General features: G+C 44.2%; 1 protein-coding gene across 2 annotated transcripts; it reads left to right on the forward strand.

Annotated features, from left to right (window-relative positions):
- The first annotated feature begins 347 nt into the window (after positions 1-347).
- Positions 348-26,340, forward strand: YWHAE (tyrosine 3-monooxygenase/tryptophan 5-monooxygenase activation protein epsilon). 2 transcript variants are annotated; one of them, XM_056558662.1, is made up of 6 exons: positions 348-549; positions 16,070-16,269; positions 17,136-17,242; positions 17,449-17,655; positions 18,579-18,715; positions 25,414-26,340. In XM_056558662.1, the coding sequence occupies exons 1-6, from the start codon at positions 486-488 to the stop codon at positions 25,464-25,466; spliced, it is 768 nt and encodes a 255-aa protein (XP_056414637.1). In that variant the 5' UTR covers positions 348-485; the 3' UTR covers positions 25,467-26,340. The 2 variants fall into 2 exon arrangements, with proteins under 2 accessions (XP_056414637.1, XP_056414638.1); XM_056558663.1 differs by lacking the exon at positions 348-549 and adding an exon at positions 868-890.

Here is a 26,340-nt window from a genome sequence, read left to right on the forward strand (position 1 = left end):
ACATACATCGTGTACATAGCACGGGGTAGGGGTAGTAAGGGTGACCCCATTTCACTACAGGTAAGGCATGCTTCCATTTTATATATAATGTACATATATATGGGCTGGGGCACCACTGCAGTGACGTATCAGGCCGTTATTATACTAATACAAGTCATCACAACCGCACTGTAACTGACAAGGCTCTGAGGCCCGCGCCCCTTCTCTCCCTTATAAGGACTGCCATATTGAGGCCACGCCTTAGCCCTCGCTGACGCAGGAAACCTGTAGACACGCCCCTCATGCCGCGCCTGCTGCTGTTGCTAGGGAGCCGTTGCTATAGTGCTGAGCGATTGTCCGCGTGCGCAGGCGGAAGTTCCCGGATCAAGGAGCCGCCATCTTTCCCGGGCTCAGCTTCAGAGAGACAGATCGCTGGGAGACGGAGAGAGATACAATCGGCTTCCATCCGCCCAGTAGATCACCTCTAATCCCCTCTAGCTACAGCCATGGAAGAGCGAGAGGATCTAGTGTACCAGGCTAAGCTGGCTGAACAAGCTGAACGATATGACGGTAAGAGGAATGTGCGGCTTTTTTCCCCCCTATAGGTCGGCGGGCGGAGAGAATGGAGGCGAGACAAAATGGCGGCTGGGCTGGAAAAGGGAGGATAGGACAAAGACAAATCTCGGAGGGCTCGGTGTGTGCGGGCGCGGCGCTGTAAGGGCGGAGGCAGCGGGGATAGTGGCGGGGGGCACGGGCCGGCGGGGGTGAGGTATGCGGCGGAGAGGCGGGAGGGCGGTGGGCAGGAAGAGAGACGGCTGCAAAATGGCGACCGCCGAGTAGGGCGAGACCCTGGGGAGGCGGAGGTCTGGATGGCGGGTCCGGGCTCCTGTCAGCACGCTTCTGCGCGGACGGTAACGCAGCAGGGCGGTGCACACCAGGCGGGAACGGGGCGTCCGCAGTGCTGCGGTTCCTATGGGATAGTCCTGTCACGGAGCAATGACCGGCCGGCGGGGACCTCCTCATTCATCGTACACGTCTGACTGCGCCAGTCACCGGGGGGCCCCGCGGCCATTACAGGGAGGGTCCGGCCTTGTCACCACAGCAGTGCGGTACCGCAGCCTCCGCCCGGACTCATTCATTCCCGTCAGAGCTGACGGCGGGGGCGCAGCGCGGCCATTCCCCGGGCACAGGGCGCGTCCTCCTTTGTTGGGTGGAGCCGCTCACACCTGAGCCCCCTGCGGCCGCCACAGCCTGGACACCCCCGGATGAGGGGCCCGGCAGGAAGCGGATCCATATATAGATGTCCATGGGGAGCGGCGCTGCATACTACTCATTGTTCTCTGTTATCAGCCACATCAGGGTGGGGAAGGTGGACGGTAGTGATCTCTACTGGAGCCAAGATGGATCCTCAGGAAAAACATCATTTATAGTGCAGGGTTTCCCATCCCAGCATGCCTAGAGTTGTAGTTTTGCAACAGCTGGAGGCACCCTGGTTGAGAAACCCTGATATAATGTATCTAAACCTGTGTCCCCCAGCCTGTTGCTTTACAGTTGGATCACCACTACAACTCCCATCGTGCCTTGACAGTCTTCTGTTGAAAAACACTCCTCATCGCACCCTGACAGCCTCCTTATAGTAAAACTACAGCTTGCCTGTCGGTGTATGCTGGGACTTGTAGTTTTTCCAGCATTGTTAAAGGATAGGGGATAAGTTGTATTTTGCTGCAGGAAGTGATTGCGGGGTTCCAACCGCTGGGACTCCCTGCGATCTCCTGTATGGAGCCCCGCCTCTCCCATGCAGGAGGCATGCCGATCGCAGCAGACACGCCTCCTCCATGTATCTCTATGGGAGAGGTAGTGTTTGTGCCTCCCCACCTCTCCCATAGAACTGTATGTGGAGGGGGCGTACGATTGACCTCAGAGAGGTAAATGCTACGCCCATTAAAGGGGTTGTGGGCTGCCCTGCAGTTCGGAGCTCCGCTCAGTATCTGGAAGTTAATTACTCTGAACTCTGTGTGTGGGCTTCCGTGTTCGCAGCCGCCGGGCGTGACGTCACGCCCGCCCCCTCTACCAAAGTCTATGGGAAGGGGGCATGGCAGCGGACGCGCCCCCTTCCCATAGACTTTGATTGAGGGGGCGGGCGAGACGTCACAAAGGGGCCGGGCGTGATGTCACGCCCAGCGGTTGTGAACGCGGAAGCCTGCACACATCGTTCGGAGTAATGAACTTCCGGACGCTGTGAGCGGAGCGCCGAACTGCAGGGCAGCGCACAACCCCTTTAACTGCTCACAGAGCTCCAATGCGGGGCCCCGTTTGGGAGATCGCGGGGGGCCCCAATGTTCAGACCCCCTGCGATCACACTTATCTCCCTATCCTGTGGATAGGGGATAAGTTGTATTTTGCTGCAGATGTCCTTTTAAGAGAAGATGGCAGTCCTACACTGGGCAAACGTAAGTAGGATTTGGGGGGGGGGGGGGGGGGTCTTCTTTATAAATAGAGGTTACAGTGAGGTTCCCAGGATTCATTTAGTCTTGTAACGCAGTCACATTGAACTGACAGAGCAGGGTTTCCCCAACTAGTGGTCCTTCAACTGTTGCAAAACTAAAACTTCCAGCATGCACGGACAGCCCGAGGCTGTCCGTGCATGCTGGAAGTTGTAGTTTTGCAACAGCTGGAGGCGCACTGGTTGGGGAAACCCTGGTCTAAAGCCTCATCCCGGGGAATACCAAACAGGGCAGTAACTAAGACTAAGCAAACTGATGGCCAACTCCTTGGACTAGGATTCAGGAAATCTTGCCATCCATTCGCTCCCCTTGGTGCAGTTGTACGGCAGTGCTGGAGCGGACTATATTACAATAACCAGGCTGGGGAACAACCAATAAAGGCCCCAGTTCCAGGAGGGGAAGGATGTCACTGCAGATCTGGGCAGATTGACAATTCTGGAGCCGGTGACCCCCCCTGTGGGAGTTGTCGTCATTTCCTGTTTCTAGAAACCAGTTACTAGCAGCAGGAGTTGGGCTAAAGTAAAACCTATAAACCATGGAAGACCATTGAGGGGTCTTCTAGCAATGTGCGAGTACAGCAAATGCTGACGAAAACTACTAGGGGCTTCAGAGGCCACCAAGCAGTCATCTTGGCCCTAAACAGTTGGACATAGATCAACGCAATGTTATACACCTCTCCATTCATTCTCTGAGGCTATTGAATAGTATACGCTGCAATGTTCGGAAGGAAGAGGTGGAGCGGTGGCAGAGTGTGTTCGCTGCTGATCCATTTTATTTCTGTTCTTGTGATCGATGGGGGTTCCAGCCACTCAGCTAGTTATCGGGTGAATAGGGGATACATATAAATCTCAGGATAATAACCCTTTAAGGATTCCTTTAGTTTTCCATAATACAAATAGGGTTCCACAGTGTAGCTAATGATGACTGTATCACTTTAAAAATGCATTTAGATATACTGGGTGACTCAAGAAGGATGGTGGAAAACAATAGCATTGCACCAAGTTAACACATTTCCTATCCATTACAAATGTCCAGTGATTTCCATTAGTGACAAGGCAGATGTGTAGTCCAGCTTTATCCAGACGTGTGCCAGCATATCCTCAGATGTGAACTCTATTTCAGTGGTGCGTTCTAGAGTCATTCAGAACCTTGGACGGACAGAGGCAGATACAGTCCTTGATGTGGCCCCACAAAAAGTTGTCACAGGGTGTTAGATCTGGTGATCATGGAGGCCAGCTCATCCTTGGTGAATAGACTACGGCGTGACCAATTCTTAATTTCAGTAGCGTTTCATTCAGGAATTTGCAGAAGATCCAAATGGTAATGTGGAGGTGCACCATCCTGCCATCTCATCCATAGTCTTTGGGCGGCCCAGACTTTTCCCCATTACATAATCACCCAGTGGCTTCGAAATTCTTTGCCCAACGCAAATGCAGTTCCTATGCCAGGAACATTTACCAAATTTATTCTGATAATGACAAGACTGTTCTTGCAAATCCAGCGACCCTTTTTTTTTTAATTTATTTTTTTCCTCTTCTGTGCTTTGTCACTGTTGTATGTCACACTATTGAGGGCACAATTCAAATTAGGCCCTGAAGAATAAAAGATTAAAAAATGAGGGAGTCAGTTATGCTATGATTTTCCGTCACCGGCCTTTTACCAATGATGATACTTTAGCTACAGCCTCTTACTTCCTTTTTGCGTTGCCCTGTATTCTGCGTTCAGGAGGTCTCCCTCTGTGATTCTGTATGCCCAGCCATAGTGGGAAATAAACGGAAGTATGTTGATGGTGGACAAGGTTTACTAGAAATTCTGAAGTCTAATAGATCCAGGAAGCAGCATTATATTGCTTAAAGTGAACCTGGCTGTGGATCTGCGCATACCTCTCATTAGTTAATTGACCCCTTCAGTCCAGAGATATCAGTGTAAAGTAAGGCTTTGGAGCACGCTGGGCCTTTGTCTCCCATACTTCGTTGCCCAGCAGTTTGGCCCCTTAACCAGTTACACTGCTCTGTGCTCTGGTTACCCCCTGATTGACATCCAATAGGTTGTAGTGTAATCCCTGCCTCTCCTCTAATCTAGTAGTTGAGGGAAATGCCCAATGGGTTTGAAATCCTTATTTACATATCTCTTTTACACTATCAGCGCTGGAGGAGTTAAAGGGAATGTTATCAGTATCACCCGCACTAAGCTGTAAGCTGTTGGTACAGCGCTATAGTGTGGGTGACACTAATGACAATCATACTTACTGATCTTCTGTCTGTGGCTCCATTCTTCAGTAATCCCTGGAATTCTGCATATGGTATTGAGCCTGCTTGGTGCAAGCGATCCGAAAGTTTCCTCAGTATCAAAATGAGCTCTCATACAGCCCAGGATACAGAAATATTAAAGTTATATAGGGGTCAGAGAATGGCAATTGTAAGAAAATTCTAAACTTTAGGTGGGGGGGCAGAATCACTAAGGATGTCACTACAAATTACAATTGGTCCTGGTCCTGCTTAAAAAAAAAAAAACCCTTGGGTGTAGCTGAAAAGTTTAGTCTTTTCTTTAAAGGGTGACAAGAAAAAACATAAATCCGCAAGGTCCTTGAGGGAGTACCGTGCATGGTGTTGCGCTGTAAGGGCCTGTTTACACTACAAGGAAATTGTGTGGGTTTTGCTAGCAGCAGTCCCATCTTTCTCAGTTATTCTGATGCTCTGTTCACACTACAGAACTAACCTGACTGAATCCACTGAAGTCCTGTCACTGGCTGTAGTCAACGGGAGTGCATTTACTGTCCACTGCAGATTGCCTCGGACATTAAGTGCAGTTTCGGGGGAGGTCTGCTGTAAGCCAAATCTGTCTGGAATTTTGTTGTGTGAATGATGCCTTGCCCAGACTTCATATAAGAACTAGGATTATCTAGTGATAGAAACATGGTAGTGTATTGGGAGGCTACAATATAATAGCGATTATTGTTGCCATACACAATAGTGTATGTGTAGTGCATCGTAGTTAAATGGTCTGATGATGATCAACTCATAGATGGTCTGGAAAAGCTTTTGCATTGTAGGACGCTGCCATTGATCACATAAAATCTGACCCTTTTGCACATCACCAGTGACCTGGGAGGAGGCTGTAAAATGTGGTGAGGTCATAGTAGAAGCTGTTTTATGATTTGGCCTCCTGGAGCCTATTTGTTGTTTATGGCTACTCCAGTGACCGAACCCAATAAGTGAACACATCACTCACTCCATCTGTCACAATTTCACCTGGGGTTAGAATCGCTGCTTTATAGGCAGCTTCATGGTATAAAAGGTGAAGGGCAAAGGGAGATTTCCTGTGTGTAGCATTTATACCTCCGTATTCATGCTTTATTGTATTTTTTTTATTGCAAAAATCTAGAGAAAATCCTATTGGATGATTTTTTTTTTTTTTGATGGAATTTGTTTCTTGTTGAGATTGATACATGTGCAATACAAAAACAGTTAAAATGGGTGAATGCAGCTTTGAGCACAGCAATGAGTTAGGTTTTGCCTATTTAGGGGCTGTGGAGATCAGCATTTTTCTAAGCGATCACCCCCAGACTACGGTACTTCATTAGAAAACTAGAGTTCTATTAACATATGCATCATGGTTCTCCTTGCCACAGTGCTTTTCCAGATCCACCTTATGCTGAGTCACTTCAGCATACATTAGACTTATAATGGGGTTAGTTTGTGCTTCCATAATTTTTACAGCAAGAATAGTGCTGTGTGGTGCATGCTTTTTGCAGTCAAACTTGACAGAACTGCTAATGAAGACTCCAGTGTTAGTGTGCACATGACCTACCTCATTTCTGTAGGATGAGGCCTACACTGTGCTGCTGGCGATCTCATCCTACCCTTCTCTGCCAACATACCTCTAGCCCACACACACACCCACCCAATGAGTGGGATCCAGAACAGCATTGTGAACTATACAACACAGATCTGAATAGACACTTCATTTTGTAAAAGCTGTTATAGTTGCATTTCTACCCAGTGGCCCTGACTTACAAAAAAACTGAGTTTTTTTTTTGTGGGTTTTTATTCCCTACAATTTTTTCCCACGGTATTTAGTAAGGTTTTCCTACATTTTCCACTTTCCCTACATTTTTATTTTATTTTTATTACACATGCTCTAATCTGTCAAGAACATGCCCCTTTTCAGTGAACACTCCCCCTTTTCCCAATGGCCACTCCCTTTTTCGGATTTTCTTAGTAAAATTGAGTAAGTCAGGTTTATTTTTCAATTCTGCTGCATACAGAATTTTTGGCGCAATGAATATGGCGTACAACCTGACAAAACATATTGGGTTTGCAATAGTAGATGAGGGCCAGTGTCTCTTCGAACCATTTTTGAGAAGAATTGTTGGGTGGGAGATAAATCTAGTGATGGTTCTTTTAAGATATCACTCTCAGACCCTAGGACAGGTCTAAAGGGGTTGTCTGGCAAAATGAACTTGTCTGGGCTAGGGCTAAAATTGACGAAGAAAGAAAAAACAAACTTACCTCCTCACTTCACTTTTGTGAAATGGATTCACCAAATAGTTATTTTCCTTCACACTTTATTTTGCCAGATTTTCATGTACACTTGAAGGGAATACAGTCATAGCCGTAAATGTTGGCACCCCTGAAATGTTTCTAGAGAATGAAGTATTTCTCACAGAAAAGGATTGCAGTGACACATGTTTTGCTATACACATGTTTATTCCCTTTTGTGTGTATTGGAACTAAACCAAAAAAGGAGGAATAAAGCAAATTGGACATAATGTCACACCAAATTCCAAAAAATGGGCTGGACAAAATTATTGGTAACCTTTAATATTTGGTTGCACACCCTTTGGAAAAAATAACTGAAATCAGTGGCTTCCTATAACAATCAATAAGCTGCTTGCACCTCTCAGCCGGAATGTTGGACCACTCTTCATTTGCATACTGCTCCAGGTCTCTTATTGGAAGAGCGCCTGTTTGGGGTCATTGTCCTGCTGGAAGATCCAAGATCTCCGACGCAAACCCAGCTTTCTGACACTGGGCTGTACAGTGCGACCCAAAATCCGCTGGTAATCCTCAGATTTCATGATGCCTTGCACACATTCAAGGCACCCAGTGCCAGAGGCAGCAAAACAACCCCAAAACATAATTGAACCTCCACCATATTTCACTGTACGTACTGTTCTTTGTAGGCCTCATTACGTTTTTGGTAAACAGTAGAATTATGTACTTTACCAAAAAGCTCTATTTTGGTCTCATCTCTACACAAGACTTTTTCCCAGGAGGATTTTGACTTACTCAAGTTCATTTTGGCAAAATGTAGTCTTGCTTTTCTATGTCTGTCAGCAGTGGGGTCCTCCTGGGTCTCCTGCCATAGCGTTTCATTTCATATAAATGTCGACAGATAGTTCGCGCTGAAAATGATGCTCCCTGAGCCTGCAAGCAGCTTGAATATCTTTGGAACTTGTTTGGGGCTGCTTATCCACCATCTGGACTATCCTGTGTTGACACCTTTCATCAATTTTTCTCTTCCGTCCACGCCCAGGGAGATTAGCTACAGTGCCATGGGTTGCAAACATCTTGATAATGTTGCGCACTGTGGACAAAGGCAAATCTAGATCTCTGGAGAAGGACTTGTAACCTTGAGATTGTTGATATTTTTCCACAATTTTGGTTCTCAAGTCCTCAGACAGTTCTCTTCTCCTTTCTGTTGTCCATACTCTCCTTTTTTATCTGCTTTCAGGTGTGTTTTGAAAGGGTGCCAATAATTTTATCCAGCCCATTTTTGGAGTTTGGTGTGACATTATGTCCAATTTGCCCCCCCCCCCCTTTTTTTATTTATTTATTTTTTTTGTTTAGTTCCAATACACACACAAGGAAAAAAGTGTTACTGCAATACTTTTCTGTGAGAAATTCTTCATTTTCTAAAAAAAAAAAAAATCAGCGGTGCCCAAATTTATGGCCATGACTGGAATTCTTTACCCTGTGCCTTTCATCGTTTACTGGAAAAGTGTAGTTGCACACACATCTTGATGCTCAGTAGTCCCAGAGGGAGCTGATCTGCTGCAACTGCTCCTTGGTGATTTCCTCTTGCTTTCTCATGTACATCAGTAGTTTAACTATTTAGATGCAGAGTGAACTGTTTGTGTTTTAACTGCTTGCTAACTAAGGACAAGCCGTCTCGTCCTAATCAGCGAGTACTTGGCGCATTAGGACGAGCCGGCTCATCCTGAAGCTAAACTGTCACAGCATGTAAACAGAAGTGACTTAGCTGTCATAGACAGCTTATCGTCAAACTTCAGCCGCGGGGCCCCGCCCCCCGATTGGTCAATCACAGCAAAGGCAGTTGCGAAAACTGCCTTTCACAGCTCCGATCTCCTCAGTGCAGTGAGATCAGAGCTGTGCGAGCTCTGTGTACAATAAAACATTACACACATCCTCAAAGACCCCCAAACCCTGCCTGTTACCCTTCTTAAGTGATCCTATCTAGGTGACATCAGCTGTCTTGGACAGCTGATTGTCACCATACAGTGATTTTGCAAACTGTGAGCCTCCTTATGTTGCTAAATTACAACTCCCAGCATGCCCAGGCAGCTGTTGGCTATCAGTGCATGCTGGGAGTTGTAGTTTTGCCACAGCTGGAGGCACACTGTTGAGGAAACAGTTAGTTAACAGAATCTAACTCAGTGTTTCCCCACCAGTGTACCTTCAGCTTTTGCAAAACTACAACTCCCAGCATGCACTGACAGACCATGCATTCTGGGAGTTGTAGTTTTGTAACAGCTGGAGGCACCCTGGTGAAGCGCTGAGTTTGTCAGTTACCTAACTAGGTGTTCAACCGGCCAAACCGATAATCTGTCGATTCCTAATATAGTGTATGGCTGGAGGCTGTATGCCTGTGTACTGCCCCACTTCAGTGTTCTGACCACTGCTTCTCCTGGACAGGAGGAGCAGTGGTCCGAACACTGAAGATGACATACATACAGGTAACTTACCATGCACATGCGCGTCCTCCTCCTCTTCTATGATCCGCTCTGCTGTTGCTATGGGCGCATGCATGCTCTACCTCCTTGCGGCCTCTGCGTTATTAAAGTTAACACGGGGCCGCAGAAAGGTAACCGGGGACATCCTTGTGTCACGAAAAGATCTTTTGGGACACATGGATGTCCCGAATGGGCTGATGGCGAACTATGGCCGCGTGCCCACAGAGGGGGCTCGGCGTGCCACCTGTGGTACACTTGACATAGGTTCGCCATCACTGGTCTAGGCCATTAGACCCTCACCTGATCGATAGAAATAGCACATATATTAGTATTGGAGCGATTTAGATATTTGTACTAACTCGTGAATTGTAGATTATGGCAACATGGTGGGTTACTTTTCTGTAAAGCAGAATTTCTTGATGCATTGTAAATGAAAAATAGCTTGTCTAAACATTCACTTAAAGGACAACTGTAGTGGAACAATTTTATATATGCGCGGGCCTCAAAAATAAACAAAATAAACTCATACATACCTTCCTACGAGCCCCTGTTGGTCCGGCACACGCCTCAGTCCGGCAGTACTGACATCATTCCACTTCCTGGGGACGGGGACGCTGCAGAGCCGTCGGCGTATCACCGGCTGTAACGATGTCCCGCCCCCGCCTGTGATAGGCTGAGCCCACTGTCATGTAAGAAGCCGGCCAGAGCTCCTTACATGACAGTGGGCTCAGCCGATCACCAAACAGGGCGGGACAACGCTGCGGCCAGTGATACAGACGGCTCTGCGGTGTCCCCAGGAAGTGGACTGACGTCAGCACTGCTGGACTGTGAGGCCTGTGCCGGACCAACAGGGGCTCGTAGGAAGGTATGTATAAGTTTTTGTTTGTTTTTGAGGCCCGGGCATATATAAAAGTGTTGCACTACAGTTGTCCTTTAAACCTCTTATCTAGACATTCTGATGATCTTTCCTACAGTCCTGTTGCTACTGACTAAGCAAAAGCTGTGCACAAAATTGAAATCTTACACCTGAACACCAACACTTACCTGTATATGCAGGGTTATGCAGTAGTACTGGTCATCCTGATTAAAACAAAGTACAACTTACACCAGCTTGGTCCAGACATAGCAGAGAGATCAATAGCATTGACTGCAGAGCGCAGCCTAGAGAGATCAATAGCATTGACTGCAGAGCGCATCCTAGAGAGATCAATAGCAGTGACTGCAGAGCGCAGAGTAGATGTGCACAGGGCACAGAGTAATACTAGGAATTCCAGCTCCCTCTTTCATTGTGCAGAAAGAAGAATTTGCATATTAGCAATGCTATTGATTAGGGATCGACCGATTATCGGTTTGGCCGATAATCACGATTTTGGGCATTATCGGTATCTGCAATTACCTTGCAGATAATGCCCCCCACCGCAACGCGACTGCCCCGGCCCCATTGCCTCCCCCATGCCCGGTTTTATAATTACCTGTTCCCGGGGCCTACGCTACTTCTGGCTTCTGCTGCGTCCTGCGTTACGCTGTGCTCAGTGACAGCTCAGGAGGACGCCACCGGAGCCAGATGTAGAGTGGACCCCGGGAACAGGTAATTATAAAACTGGGGATGGGGGAGGCAATGGTGGCGGTGCGGCGGTAGGGGGCGCAGAGCGGGGGGGGGGGTGGCGGTGATAGGACTCAGGACCCCCGGACAGGCAGGGGGAGAGAAGCGGGTGGTGGTAGTCTATGGCACCACAAAAGCCACTGCAGTGCATTGATTTAAAGCGCCCGCTCCTGTATAAGTTATCGGCTATTGGCCCTAACCCCCACCAATTATCGGTATTGGCCCTAAAAAAATGATTTCGGTCGATCACTACTATTGATATCTCTGTAACATCTTGACACATCTAAGTTTACATTGGTGGTTTTATTCAGGATCACAAGCATTGTAAATGTGTATTCAGGTTAGTTAGGGTAATACAGATTGTCTATATTTTGGGTTTATCAGCGACTGTTACATGTGAACTTCTCTTAGGCTAGGATTCCACTGAGGTTTTTGCACAGAAAAACTGCCCCTTTTTTTCCTCTGTGTTTTTCTGGCGTTTTTACATTTTGTGTGGAATTTGCCTTTTTTGTTCCCTTTTTTTTTTCTTTTTTTTTTTTTTTCCTTCCTCCAAATATGTCGGGTACCAAAAAAAAGTGATGTAAAATTTTTTTATATATATATATATATATATATATATATATATATATATATATATATATATACACATATACAAAATTAATTAATTTTTTTTATTGTTATACCGACTGATCTGTCCTTAACTGCGGGTACTACTTCTCCCATCATGGAGCACACTCTGCTCCATGCTGGGAGTAGTAGTACCTGCATTAATAGACAGATCGCAGCGAGTGTCATCCTCCTGTATAATTTATAGGTGCGGGCAGCCGCTCTTCTATGGTCCTCTGCACTGCCGTATATATACATGGTGTATATAAACGTCAGTGCAGGGGACCATAGAAGAGCGGCCAGCCGCATCTAAAATTATACAGAAGGATCCCAATGGACCCAGGGCGATCTGTCAATTAGTACAGGTACTACTACTCCCATCATGGAACAGTGTGTTCCATGCTGTGAGTAGTAGTACTACCTAAAAAATTTGAAACACACACACTACATTTTTATTATTGTCGGCTACATTTTTATTGCCCTGCCGCCCACATAAATTGATCCCTGTTTAAAAATTAATAAAAATGTAGTTATTAAAAAGATACACTTTGTTAAATACAATTTTTTCCATTACTGTATCTTTTTTATTTTTTTAAAGGTACCCTACGAAATTCTAGTAGTAATAAAGTATCTCAATCACTTATTTTGGATCGCTAAAGTCCAAAAAAGAATAAAAACCGCTGGCAAAAAACGCCAAATTTAAAATAAACATGGTGTTTTTCTTGGAGTTTTTGCTCTCCCATAGACTTCTATTGGAGGAAAACTCCATGATTTCTGTGCAAAAAAACATCAAACTAGGTTTTGTAGGGTGTTTTAGAAAACCACTGGGACCCAAACCAAGGTAATCTAAATTGGTATAAAAATGATGTTGCTTAGGCTAAGTTTCCACTTCTTGGCTCAAAAACTGCAGTGGTTGTTTTCCTAAAACTGTCAGAAAAAAACCAGTGGAACTTTGCCTTAACCTTACAATCTATATCCTGTCTATAGGCAGCAAAGCTTTTCTACTACTGATCTCAATCAGGCAGAGCTTGATACATGTGGTCTAAGAAAAGCCGCTCTTGTAGGATGTGCTCATTAGTCTTGGCTTGGACCTGTATACCATTCTTGTGTTAAGGTCACTACTGGCATGGACTGTAATAGGAGATTGAGGTCTGGACTGATTGGTTTAAGACCACTGTGTGTTAAATGGGCAGTCACAGAAATGTCATAATGACAGCCATGCTTGCAACAATGGTGGCAGTAATTCTGTATACAGAAAGGTATTGTTTGTTTTTCAGAGGGCATTACATGAGACTTTTCTTGCTCATTGTTCGTGTCTGTGTGGTGGGCTTTCTCTGGTGATCCCAGTCCATTGGACTTAGTGATTTTCTTCTCACAATCTCTACATTGTATTGTGTCTTGTTGTTAAAAGGATGCAGCTAGAATTTTTTTTTTCTTTTTGGGTGTGCATAGTGTTTATACAGCTTTAGTTGCCATTAGCTTTTACTAGAAAGTCTTGTTTGTTCCTCATGACACTTTCAGGGATCATTAAATTGAACCTTAGTTACCACCTGCTCATTTATTTTTTTAATCTTAAAAAAAAAAAAATGTTTAAAGTGGTTTTCTTATCTAGCAAAGTTATGACTGCTGGGGCCCTCCACAATCTTGAGGACCAGGACCCCAGTCTTCCTTTAAAATGAAACGACTGGTTGTGCATGCTCATTGCTGCTCCATTTATTCTCTATCGTAGCTGTGACAAAAACATACTTAGCTATCTCCAGCAGCCCCCATAGAGAGGGAATGGAGTGGCAGTGTGAATGAGCAACCTACTGCTCCAGTCTATTGGTAGATTGGGGTCCCTGTTATTGAGTTTGCCGGGTCATCAAGCAGTCTGAACCCCCTTCCTGTGGATAGAAACCACATTACTCTTTCCAGTTAAAAATATAAAAACTGTGGGGGAGATTTGTCAAAACCCATAGCAACCAATCAGATCGCTTCTTTCATTTTTGAAAATGCTTGTGAAAAATGAAAGCGATCTGATTGGTTGCTATGGACAACTCGGCAACTTTCCTCTGGGCAGGTTTTGATCTCCCCCTGTGTCCACATTAGAACTGTTAGTACAGTACAACATAAATGTGGTCCATTGCACATACAAAAGTCACTTTTAGGCTAGGTTCACACTACTGAAGTTCCGCTTTCTGCTTGCAAAAGTTTGAAGAGTAAGTCCCGCCTCCAAAACCTATTTTCTGTTGCAGGCGGAATTTTATTCCGGACGGATTTTCCGTCCCCAATTCAAAATGGAAATTTGAAGAAGAAAACAGTGGGAGTGCACTAAGGACCAAAGTTTGGCCCTTTTGGACCATTTGGTCACATGACCAGAACCAGGTTAAAATTCTGACTAAACTCTGTACAGAAATTCCGCCTGCAATCTGCCTCCATTCTGCATTGGGTAAAAATCCTCCTTCAAATGAGTCTCATAGAAGTCAGTGGGATTCTTCAGGTGAAAATTTGAAAGCGACAATTCCACTCACAAATTCCACTTAAATTCTGAAGTGTGAATGGGTGCACGCAAAACCCATTGCCTCGCATGTACATTTAGTAAGCAGAATCTTTGTCTGCATTGTCAAAGTGGAATTGCAGGCTGAAATTCCGTAGTGTGAACCTAGCCTTACTAGTGAAAATAGAAACTGCAAGATTTCATAGTTTAATAGTACGCTATATGATAGCCCAGAGCATGGTTATTAGTTTTGCAGGTTTCTTAATGAAGTGGTTCATAAACATCTGAAAACAAGTTTGTCAACTGTTTAAGTGGTTGTTTTTCCCCAAACTAGCAATGGAAATGTACATTGAAAGGGCACTTGCATAGTAAGTCAGTACCTCCTAATGCTCTGCATCACATGGAGTATCCTAGAATAGCTCCTTAGCAAGGATCTTTGGTAGAGGGACATCCCGTGATCTGTCTTAAAAGGCTATTGGAAACATTTTCTTTTTTAAGCTTGTGCTGTGATCTCTCACCCTAGTTACCTAGTAATCGAAGGCACCTCTTAAAAGGAAGCTAACTGAAGAGTGGGGTCCTGAATTTGTTGTCAATAAATGACTTTACAAGCAGAGATCACTATATGTACTGTGTGTGCTTGGCAAGACTTCAGCTCGAACATGTCCGATGCCTACGCTGCACTTTGCATACCTCTGCCTTGTAACCCAGGAGCTATATTTAGTTTATAGGATTAATGTATTTATCATATGCAGGCTATTGTACTGCAGTCATAATGCAGGATTAAATGTATGATGACATTAGAAGCCCCTTTCCCTTATTACGGGTTAGTGTTTTCTCCCCAAATGCAGTAAGGCCACACATGGCATCCACAAGCTAAGAATCACGCTGACCTGTTTTACCTGCAGATAAGGATAGTTTTCAAGTGCTTGTTGGTGTTGGCATTCCTTGCAGGAAAACTGCAGTTTACCAATTATTATCCAGTTATAAATGACAAATAGTCCTTAAACAGTTAACAGACATTTAAATATTGCAGCATCTGGCAAGGAACTGCTGTATGGATCAGTGTGTGGGCTTGTTTTAAGAACTGGGGCAGTATATTGAACACTAATCTGTATACTTGGGCGAGTGCTTCTTGCCTTTAATCTGTTTCAGATGTGATGTGTGCCGCGTATGGCTCCAAGCTTGCTTGTTCTGCATGTGAATGAATCAATGTTTACTCTGGCAAGAATTCTACAGCCATCCATTCATCAATTTGTACTACATATGTAGTAGCTTCAATTGTAGATAAACTGTTTCCGAGTGGGAAAGGTAACTAGGGAAGGCCTGCTAGAAGATGACATTTATAGACACCTTGTATTTAAATTGTGCTAGAAGCAGTTTGCTTCTTAGAGTATTGATAAGGGTGCGTTCACACTGAGCAAATCAAGAGGAATTCACACAGAAAAATTTATGTGGCGAAAATATTTTATTTTTGCGCGGAATTGCGCACGGAAATGGAGAAAGAAATGAAGGGTTTTTCAGCCATTTCCGCGCAAAAACGAGCGGTTTTTTACCATTGACTACTATTGATTTCTGCTAGCGGATTCCGCTTGAAGAATGAACATGCTCTTTGTTCAAGCGGAACAGAATTCAGCATCGGAATTCCAATAGCAGAATTTCCGCAGTGTGAACAGGACACCGGAAAAAACATTAGTCTACGGGCAGAGGAGATGTGAATGAATTTGGAGCGGAGAATTCAAGAGCAATTACTCGAGTAAATTCCTCTTGAATTACTCAGTGTGAACGCACCCTAAGAATGTTTAGTGTTTGTAGGGCTTCTAAGTTGACACTGCAAAAAAGACGTGCCGCTGTTTTTTTTTTTTTTTTTTTTTTTTTTTTTTTGTTATGTTTGTAGGTTTAATGTTAAATTTTTCATGCTTTCCTAGAAATGGTTGAATCAATGAAAAAAGTGGCCGGCATGGATGTGGAATTGACTGTAGAAGAAAGGAACTTGCTGTCTGTTGCATATAAGAATGTGATTGGAGCTAGAAGAGCGTCCTGGAGGATAATCAGCAGCATTGAACAGAAAGAGGAAAACAAAGGGGGAGAAGATAAACTTAAAATGATCAAGGATTATCGGACAACGGTAAAATGGCTTGTTCATGTGTTGACATACTATCTTTTGATTATGCTCTCTTGTAGCTTTAGAAAATCCAGCTCCCAGTTCAACCATTTGAGACACTATTTTTTTGCAGTTAAAGGGGTTATCCAGAAAAACAGCGATAATGTCTTCCAAAAACAGCACCACACCTGTCCTTAGGTTGTGTGTGCTATTACAACTTGGTTCCATTTAAGTCAGTGGAACTGAGCTGCAATACCACTCACAACCTGAGAACAGTTGTGGTGCTGTTTTTCTAATCAGGATAAACCCTTTTATCTCACACCAGAATTGTTGCACAAATTGCTATGCTTTTCCATTCTTTTGTATAGCGCTTGCAAAAGGCCATGCACTTGGTGCAAAAGCTTTATTCAGATGTATGAAATAAATGTTAATGTTCAGATTTTTGCACGTATGCTGCACATGTAAATGTACAAACAACCATGGTAGCATGTCAGTGACTGTACATCACACTGTGCTTCATAGTGGGCATCACTCATAGAAATCAGTTTTCAATGGTCATGTTGCAGATGGGTAGAGAGATTACAGGTTACAATAAGCAAAATATATCTGGCTGCTTTTCTTGCTCTAGGTTCTAATGTATGCTACTGTTTTTAGGAGAAGTTGTGCTATATAATGAATGACTAAGCATGGAAGGAATGGGGTACCGAAAAGGGAGCAGTGTTACAGGATATTAATTGCAGATGTGCCTTTACTCGTGCACACAAGTCATTCAGCACAAACTGTACATTTTTAGTGGAACTTCTGTTACTCACCTGTGATGTAAATGTATACGACAGATCACTGACGCTTGCTTGTTATGGCAACTGACTCTTTATTTGATTATATTGTAGGTTGAGACTGAACTGAAATCTATCTGTAATGACATTCTGGATGTACTGGACAAGCACCTCATTCCAGCTGCAAACAGTGGAGAGTCTAAGGTTTTTTACTATAAAATGTAAGTACTTGTAGAGGCAGCCAGTATAAGGCATAAGTACTCCTGCTATCAGTGGATGGAAAAGATATACAGTATGTATGCAGGGGTACTAAACAGTCCGGTACCCTAAAATGTGCACCTCGGCTGGAAGATAATAAAATTACTACCATATTTATACTGTTAATTTTAACAATTAATTTTTTTTTTTTTTTTTTATTCCCCTTTAGGAAAGGAGACTACCACCGATATCTGGCAGAGTTTGCTATAGGCAATGACCGAAAGGAGGCTGCAGAGAACAGCTTGGTAGCCTATAAAGCTGCAAGTGATATTGCAATGACAGAACTTCCTCCAACACATCCCATACGTTTAGGTCTCGCACTCAACTTCTCTGTGTTCTATTATGAAATTCTTAATTCCCCTGACCGTGCATGCAGGTATGTGTTACTAAGGAGTTTGGTGACTGTTTGAATTTTACCTCTGGGTAAAATACATGGGTATTTATTTTTTTTTGCAGCATTTTATTCCATGTTAATAATCATGCAGCACAATGTTCTCTACTGTTTAGCTATCACCACGATCTAGAGCTGACAGACTTGCTTTGTGTGTTACGTTTTTTAATTTCTATTTTTAAAACAAAGCCAGGAATGAATTTGAAACGAATTCCCAGTCTTATTGTATGTATGAATGTTTGCATGCTTTTATAAAATACACTTAAGATGAGAAGGACAAATTACCATACCCGGTTGCCTATTGAAGGGGTTTGCAGAGCATACTCAAACACCTAATCTGATAGTAGGCACAGAAATATGTACTGCAGCTGGGCAAAACTGCTGCAGAAGCAACCTAGTGATGTGAATGTTTCCCACAGATCCCGTTAGCGATCATCTATAGGTGATTCAGTGTGTCTCAGATGGTTGCCTTGGCATGTGTCCCACAGAGCTTGCAGTATATCTTTCCATGTTTAATGCCATGCTCTTATGTTAACTTTAAAGAAGTATCCTGGACAAAAACTTGTCCCCTATCCGCAGGTTGGGAGATAAATTTTAGATCACGGGGGTCTGAGCGCTGGTTCCCCCCACGATCTCCTGTATGGAGCCCCGGCTCTCCTGTGGATAGGAGATAAGGTTTATTTTTAAAGGAGAAGTATCAGACAAAAACCTTAATAGCAACCTAAAAGGTTGGTGCCATTAGCAAGGCGTTCATAATGTGTTTTTGAGGTTTGCATAACTCTACTATAGTACTAGTTAAGATATTCCCGCTTTGAAAAGGGGGGAAAAAAAAACTAAAAGCTTCTAAACATGTTTTGATATTAAGCCTAATAGGAGCTTCTTGGCTAACAGTGTTCTGCTTATTTAAGGTTGGCAAAAGCAGCATTCGATGATGCTATTGCAGAACTGGATACACTGAGCGAAGAAAGTTACAAGGACTCCACGCTTATCATGCAATTGTTACGTGATAATCTGACACTATGGACTTCAGATATGCAAGGTGATGGTAAGTAGGAACTTGGAGCACACTTAGCAACTAGTAGATTTCCCTTTGGCATTTTAATTTAGTGGAAGACCATCCCAGTGAAATATTTACTTGCAATCCTATCTAATTCTAAGCATCGAAAGGTCCTGGGATAACCTGACTCCCTTGATGTGCCTGCCACTCTCAGTTGCGTTATACTGGCTAAAGAATGGCTGTTAGTATTTCCCAAATGTCGTGGTATTGTACTTTTTGTTCCTTTTTAATGTTTAGGGTTAATATTGACTGTGCTAGTTATGCAAATTAACTTGATAGATATTTTTATATATACGGGTAATAATTTCATACACATGTTTCTCAAATGTTCTATTGAAAGCAGTGTCTGTGCTACATCAATCACTTGGCTGAGTCCTCCCCTCCATGCTTTTAACATCACTGTCACTTCATGATCCTGTTCTTCCCTTTCTTATGTAGATTCCTAAAGGAAACCCACAAGTCCCTTTCCTAAATATTTTTTGTAAGTTGCTATATTGGTTGCCTGACTTGGCAGGCTTTTGTTTCTGTTCTGTCCTAACCACTGCATCGGTTTGCTCTGTGTGACCCATCTACTATTACTATACCTTGTGTGTGTATGTAAGTAGTAGAGCCGGATCGTACTACATGTTTTGGCATGGTCTCCCTTCGAATGTCGCGTTAATGTTGTAGTATTTCTTCAATATGTTAAGGCATAGAATGCCAGAAATTGACCTTGAATGGGGAGATCTTTTCATCATCATAGCTCTGTGGGGGTAACCATATTGTACACATCTGTTAAACTTCTGGCATGTCATCCAGACATGTCAAATGTTTAGATTGCATATTACCTTAGTCCTGAGACCCTCTGCAATTTTGAGTAATAGGCAGGTGAAGTGTCTGGCAGTTCGTGCTTCACCCCTCCAGCTGTCAAATACGACTCGCTGCATTAGTCTATGAAGCGAAAGTTGACTTGGCAGAGAAGTCAAGAATGCTGTCGCACACTTTAGTCCACTACTACTGATGATCCCAGCTGGACTCAGGATTGAGACCCGTAAGATCTAAACTATATACGTCTGGGTGAGATTCCCCAGATTTCAGTGGTACTAGGCAATTGTTTTTGTCTGTCTTGGGGCCTTCTGATTGTCCCCTGGCAGATGTTGGGGAGAAAAGCATTGAGCATGATGAATTTAAAGGAATACTGTAATGGAAGATCTTATCCTCTATCCGCAAGGACGAAGCTGCGGCAGACACGCCACCTCCATGTATCTCTCTGAGATACACGGAGGGGCGTGGCGGCCGCCACGTCATGCTGGGACAGAACGTCCCCCTTTCCTGTGGACTGCCCCGTACAGGAGATCTTGGGGGTCCCAGCAGTCGGACCCCCATAATCTATAACTTATCCCCTTATTCTTCAGACAGGGGATAAGTTATATTCCAGTACAGTATTCCTTTAAAATAATTGTCCACTACTACTGCCAGAGACGTTTCATACTGGTTTATTAATCTCTTCCCATTGAAAACATAAACACGCACTTGTGGCACATTGGCAGATTGGATTCAAAGAAATAAAATTTTCTCCTGTGAGATCAGTCAGCAGGAAATTGTCTGGTTGGGCCCATAGACAGGACAAATTTCTAAATGTTGCATATGGTGTTGTCCGGTGAAATTAATTTTACTAGACAGACTGGGAATAAGACCTTTAGCGCCCCATCTCCGGACGGTCTCTGCTGACAGTCTGCTTCACAGTCAGCCAGAGCTGTAGACATGACGTCACAACACCCCTCTGCCAATGACTGGACACATCGGTGTCCTGCCTCTGCCAGTGGTTGACAAGCGACACTGCCAGTTTCCCTGGCTGAAGATGCTACTTTCTGCAACTTGGGGGGGGGGGGGGGTTGCAGAGTCAGACTGTGACAGGGCACCCCAATATCAGTTACAAGGGATAAGGCAGCCTGGAGACAATAAGGAAATATTAAATTACATTTCTTATGCTTTTGCACTAGGGATTACTGTGTCAACTTTCCCTGGTTGCTGTGTGGCTCAAGACAACATGTCGCTAAAGTCATCTGATCACAGAAGGCTTGGTTGCTTCTCCTCTGACCTGTGCGACCCACCTGTATGTCCTGCCATGCCAGTGTTGAATGCTTTCCCTGCTGTCACATGATCTCAGCGCAGTCTGTAGATAGCGGGTGCGCATTCAGTGCTGGCACAGCGAGATGTAGAGATGGGGCCATACACGTCATCAGGGGGCTAGCTTGTCAGAAGATGAGAAGCAGCCAAGCCCCCTGTAAACAGCGGACTGGCGACATGTTGTCTAGAGCAGCACAGCAAGCTGGGAAAGGCTTGAGACAAAAGTAAACTCTATTGCACTAGAATGTAGACGCTCTACAGGCATGAAAATAAAGAAAAAGCACAATGCACCCCAGACAGGTAATGCAAATTAATTATATACGTGTGGGTAGAGGGAATGTGGACGGCACCAAATAAATATAGTTGAGTCTTAGTAGTCGGATATCCAGCAAGGTAAACTACTCAGCTGGCTGGGTGGTGGTGCTAGGATAAACCAAAAAAAGAATAGCTAGCAATATCATAGGTCGGAAGAGTAAAAAGACATATCCGCACTCCCCACCGGGTTCGGCACGAGACGTTCCTACGTGTAGACGGCCGAGGGTATCAGAGAGACGTCGTCACTTTGTGCGCTCAGAGGCAATAAACTGCTATTTCGTGCACTCCTGAGACCGGATAAAGCGCAATTTCGCGAAATAGCCGGTTATCGCCTCTGAGCGCACAAAGCGATGCCATCTCCACGTAGGAACGTCTTGTGCCGAACCCGGTGGTGAGTGCGGATATGTCTTTTTACTCTTCCTACCTATGATAATGCAAATTAATTTACTGCAACTTGACATCAGGGAACATAGCTTAAAAGATGAGAAAGAAAAAAACTTAAATCTCTTATGTACATGTCAAGCATGAACGGAGACAGCTGCAAGTGGAATTTTGTCATGGAATTTCCAGTGTCAATTGGGGGGGGGGGATTTATCGCAACCTGTGCAGTGTAAAGCTGACCAGTTGCCCATAGCAACCCATCAGATCCTTTATTTAATTCCGTAAAAAAGTCTCTGAAAAATAAAAGCACTCTAATTGGTTACTAAGGGAAACTGATCACCTTTTCTTCAGCACAAGTTTTGATCTCCCCCAACGAGTCTTAAAACTACTTTCAAACTGGTACAGGCAGTATTTGAGTGTTTGGGTGAGATTTTGTGAATTATTACAACAGTCATAGAAAAGTGTACAATTTGTGGTGGTGCCGTATGCTAGTGTGGTTTTGTTAAATTCCAATGTACCTTGCAGTTCTATGCCAGATACCGTATTTATCAGCGTATAACACGCACTTTTTAGGCTAAAATTTTTAGCCTAAAGTATATGTGCGTGTTATACCCCGATATACCCCCAGGAAAGGCAGGGGGAGAGAGGCCGTCGCTGCCCACTTCTCTCCCCCTGCCTTTCCTGGGGTCTAGAGCCCTGCTGCCGGCCCTTCTCTCCCCCTGGCTATCGGCGCCGCTGCCTGTTCTGTCCCCCTGACTATCGGTGCCGGCACCCATTGCCGGCGCCGCTGCCCCGTTGCCTCCCCCCATCCCCGGTGGCATAAGTACCTGGGTCGGGTCCGCGCTGCTGCAGGCCTCCGGCGTCGTTGCTATGCGCTGCACGGCGCGTCGCATGACGTCAGTGCGCCGTGCATAGCAACGACGCAGGGGACGCACGCCGGAGGCCTGCAGCAGCGCGCACCCGATCCAGGTAATTATGCCACCGGGGATGGGGGAGGCAACGGGGCAGCGGCGCCGGCAATGGGTGCCGCTGCCCCTTCTCTCCCCCTGGCTGTCGGCACCGCTTCTCTCCCCCTGGCTATCGGCGCCGGCACGATAGTCAGGGGGACAGAACGGGCAGCGGCGCCGATAGCCAGGGGGAGAGAAGGGCTGGCAGCAGGGCTCTAGACCCCAGGGAAGGCAGGGGGAGAGAAGCGGGCAGCGACGGCCTCTCCCCCCTTGCCTTTCCTGGGGGTATATCGGGGTATACACGCGCACACACGCACCCTCATTTTACCATGGATATTTGGGTAAAAAAGTTTTTTTTACCCAAATATCCTTGGTAAAATGAGGGTGTGTGGTATACCCCGATAAATGCGGTAATTTAAACTAAAATTTTTGAATGCTGAATTTGAGAAACTATACTGCATTGGACATCATGCACATGAACCTATGGGGTTTATTCATGGGATCATAAATGCAGCCTATGAATACTGAAATATGCAGGATTTATGCAGCACATTCTCTTTAAATGGGTTATTCAGAAATAGAAAACAAGATCATTTTTTCCCCAAAAAGTGTGCCACACCTGTCTGCATTTTCTATGGTATTACAACTTGGCTCCATTCATTTCAGTGGCCATGAGCTGCAAAACCACACATCACCTGCAGACAAATGTGGTGCAGTTTTTTTTTATACAGAAATCAGCTCTGTTTTTCTAGTGTTCAAAAATCCCTTTAAAATCTTATACTCAATTTTGCAGACCATAACACGCTACAATTTGGCTGAGTTTTGTTTAATTAAAGGAGTCCTCCAGTGCAGCAACACTATCCCCTATCCAACGGATGGGGAATTAGTGTCAGATCACATGAAGCCACGGGTGACATGCCCCCTCCATGTATCTCTATATGGGAGAGCTGGAGATACAGCGTTCGGGTATCTTTGGCGCTCCAATTGATATAAGTGGAGGAGGTGTGCCGACCTCCCCTTCATGCTGGGGTTGTCATGCCCTGTTCCTGGGGGCTGCCGATGTGAGGTGCAGAACTGCGTCCTATGCGATTCTGCATTTGCTCCTCCCCTCAGCTGTTTGGAGATTGCTGAAGGCAGAGCTGGGCAGGACGCAACTCTGCACTTCCCTCAGCAGGAGAGATGTTGATCTGCACATCTCCGCTTCTGTCATTGGGACATAGATCTATGCTCCCATGACAGGAGCGGGGCTGTACAAATCTACTTTCCCATGACAGAAGCGGGGCTGTGCACATGTATGCCCTCTCTGTCATGACAGGGGGGGGGGGGGGGGGGGGGGGCTGTGTGAAGATCTATGTCCCTCCTGCTGAGGAAGGAGGGAGGTGCAGAGTTGCATCTTACTCAGCTCAGCCTTCCTCTCCCCTCTCTGTATCTTTGGCAATCTCCGGACATCTGAGGGGAGGAGCGAAGGCAGAATTGCATGGGACGCAAGTGTACATCACACCTGGGTACCGTGCTGGAGATCGCAGGGGTCACAGCAGTCGGACACCCCGCGATCAGGCACTTATCACCTATCCTTTTGGATAAGTGTTGCTGCACTGAAGTACTTTAACTCACGTGTTGCAGCACTGTAAAGTAATGCAGATATACATAACTAAGGGTGTTACTTTGTTGCAGTGCTATGTGTTTGGTGTGTTTTTTCCTTTTCAGTCATAATTCACTAACTTTTTTTTAATTTTTTTTATTTTTTACTGCATAAGGGCATAATGGATTTTCTTTGCTTTTTAAGCAGCTGACTAGAATTTTTGTTTTTGCTTTTCCAGTTTCTAAATTTTAACATGGGTTTTGTCTACTAAACACAAAAATACATAACTGCATGTTGAGCTCAAATACATTAGGGAATTTATAACCAAAACTGACACTTGTAAAATCTTTTTGTGTAGTGTAGTTGTAAATAGCTTTAAACATGGGTCTCAAAGATAAAATAGACCTGCACTATGAACATCAGTTAAGAAAAACACCAGAATCAAGCGCATGACTATCCAAAAAAGTTTAAATTAATAAGACTATTGAACAAATATACTAAATGTGACATAAATTTAACAGCAAAGGTGCTGGAAGAACAGACTGACAGGTAGAGACTACACACTTGGCATGAAGCTTAGTAACTAATGTGAATATAATCAATAAGTGAGCAGTGGTGAGTTTGTCGGTGTCCCGGCTGCAGTCTGAGATTTAGGACTCCTGCATGAGTCTGAAATCTATATAAAAGGCTGGTAGGGAGACCCCTAGTGGTCCTTTTTTCAAAGTGGAAAATTAAATAAAAAGCATATTTTTTTTAATAACATGCTATTGGAAAGTTATTCTGCATACATTAATCTATAATATATCAAAAGTTTTTTTGATGAAAGGTACCCTTTAAACATTGCAGTACCTATCACCAATTTTCTGACTAGGTTAATTTCAGAAGCAAGTAAATTAAAAGTGGAAAGATTACAAAGTGATTACCCTCCTGTCAGCTATGGCATACTGTATACTTTTTTGGTGGAGAAAAAATAAATATCCTTTATTTATTACTGGTAGTTATTCTAGTGTTTTACTAAACTTTCAAGACTACTAGGACAATGACTAGGCAGCTATTTAAATAAAGACGTTGCTGCTTTCTGTTCTCTACACCTGTTATCTGCTGTTCTCCACCCTCCCTCTCATTACTTGTAGATGTGGCGATACTTGGTACTGGGGGAAAGGGAACGTGGTTGTCACGACAGGCTGAAATATCTTGAATAAATTAAAATTAGTAGTATAGCTATATAATAGTTTCAGCATTGTAGTTTATACTTGGTAGTATCACAGGCTCATAAAGTTACATGTTTGTTACTATTTTGCATGAAGTGTTAAAAAATCCAAGTAATGATGAGCAATTTTAAATTTTTTCAGGTGAAGAACAGACTAAAGAAGCACTGCAGGATGTGGAAGATGAAAATCAGTGAGACATTAAAAGCCAAGAAGAGACCCTCTCTAACCAACTGCCCCTTCCCTCCAAATATCCCGTCTCACTCTGAGGACCATCGAAATTTGACTTTTACACTGGTTCTCAGGATTTAGGTTCCTGCCCAATTGGGTGTATCATTTTTACACAGTTTAAGAATTCTTAAAGGCAAGAGTGAATGACTGTGGATTTTGCTGCTGCCAGCCATCCTAGGTTCTTTAAGACACTAACAGGACTGCATAGAGGCTTTTTCAGCATTAGATTGTCTCCGTGCCATCCAGCACTATAACCTCTTAGAAACACATAGAACGAGCAAAGACGTTACTCCTTAGGGCAGACCAGAGTCAATCGCACTGTAGAATTTGTGTGGTGGCTTTTTTTTTTTTTTTTCCTTTTATCAATGTTTGAAACTGAATTTAATTCTATTGTTTAAAATGTGGTTAGAACTTGACGTCGCAGATTGCTTCAGAATGTCCTTGTAGTGGTTTTGCTGTAAAAGTGTTTTCAAACTGTGCAAAAATGTTGCTGAAAACTCTGGTGCTGGTATCACGTCAACAATCCGTGTTTATTCATTCTTGCCTCCTTTTTACTTTCCCTCCTCAGAGCAGGTTAGCATTGGAGCTGGTGTTGAATAGCCTGCATGCGTGTTTAAAATTTTCGTTTTTCTATCTTCTCCCCCACCCTCCGCCCTTCTTTCTCTTGCTCAACCTATCTTTCGTTCAGTATGTGTAACTTGAAGCTAATTTGTACTACTGGATATCTGACTGGAGCCACAGATACAGAATCTGTCATTGTTCTTACTGAAACACAGCATGGAATTAACATTAAACTTAAATAAACAAAACCTAAATTAAAAATGCCAAATATTACTGTTA

The sequence above is a fragment of the Hyla sarda genome, chromosome 2, assembly GCF_029499605.1.
Source record: "Hyla sarda isolate aHylSar1 chromosome 2, aHylSar1.hap1, whole genome shotgun sequence".
NCBI lineage: Eukaryota > Metazoa > Chordata > Amphibia > Anura > Hylidae > Hyla > Hyla sarda.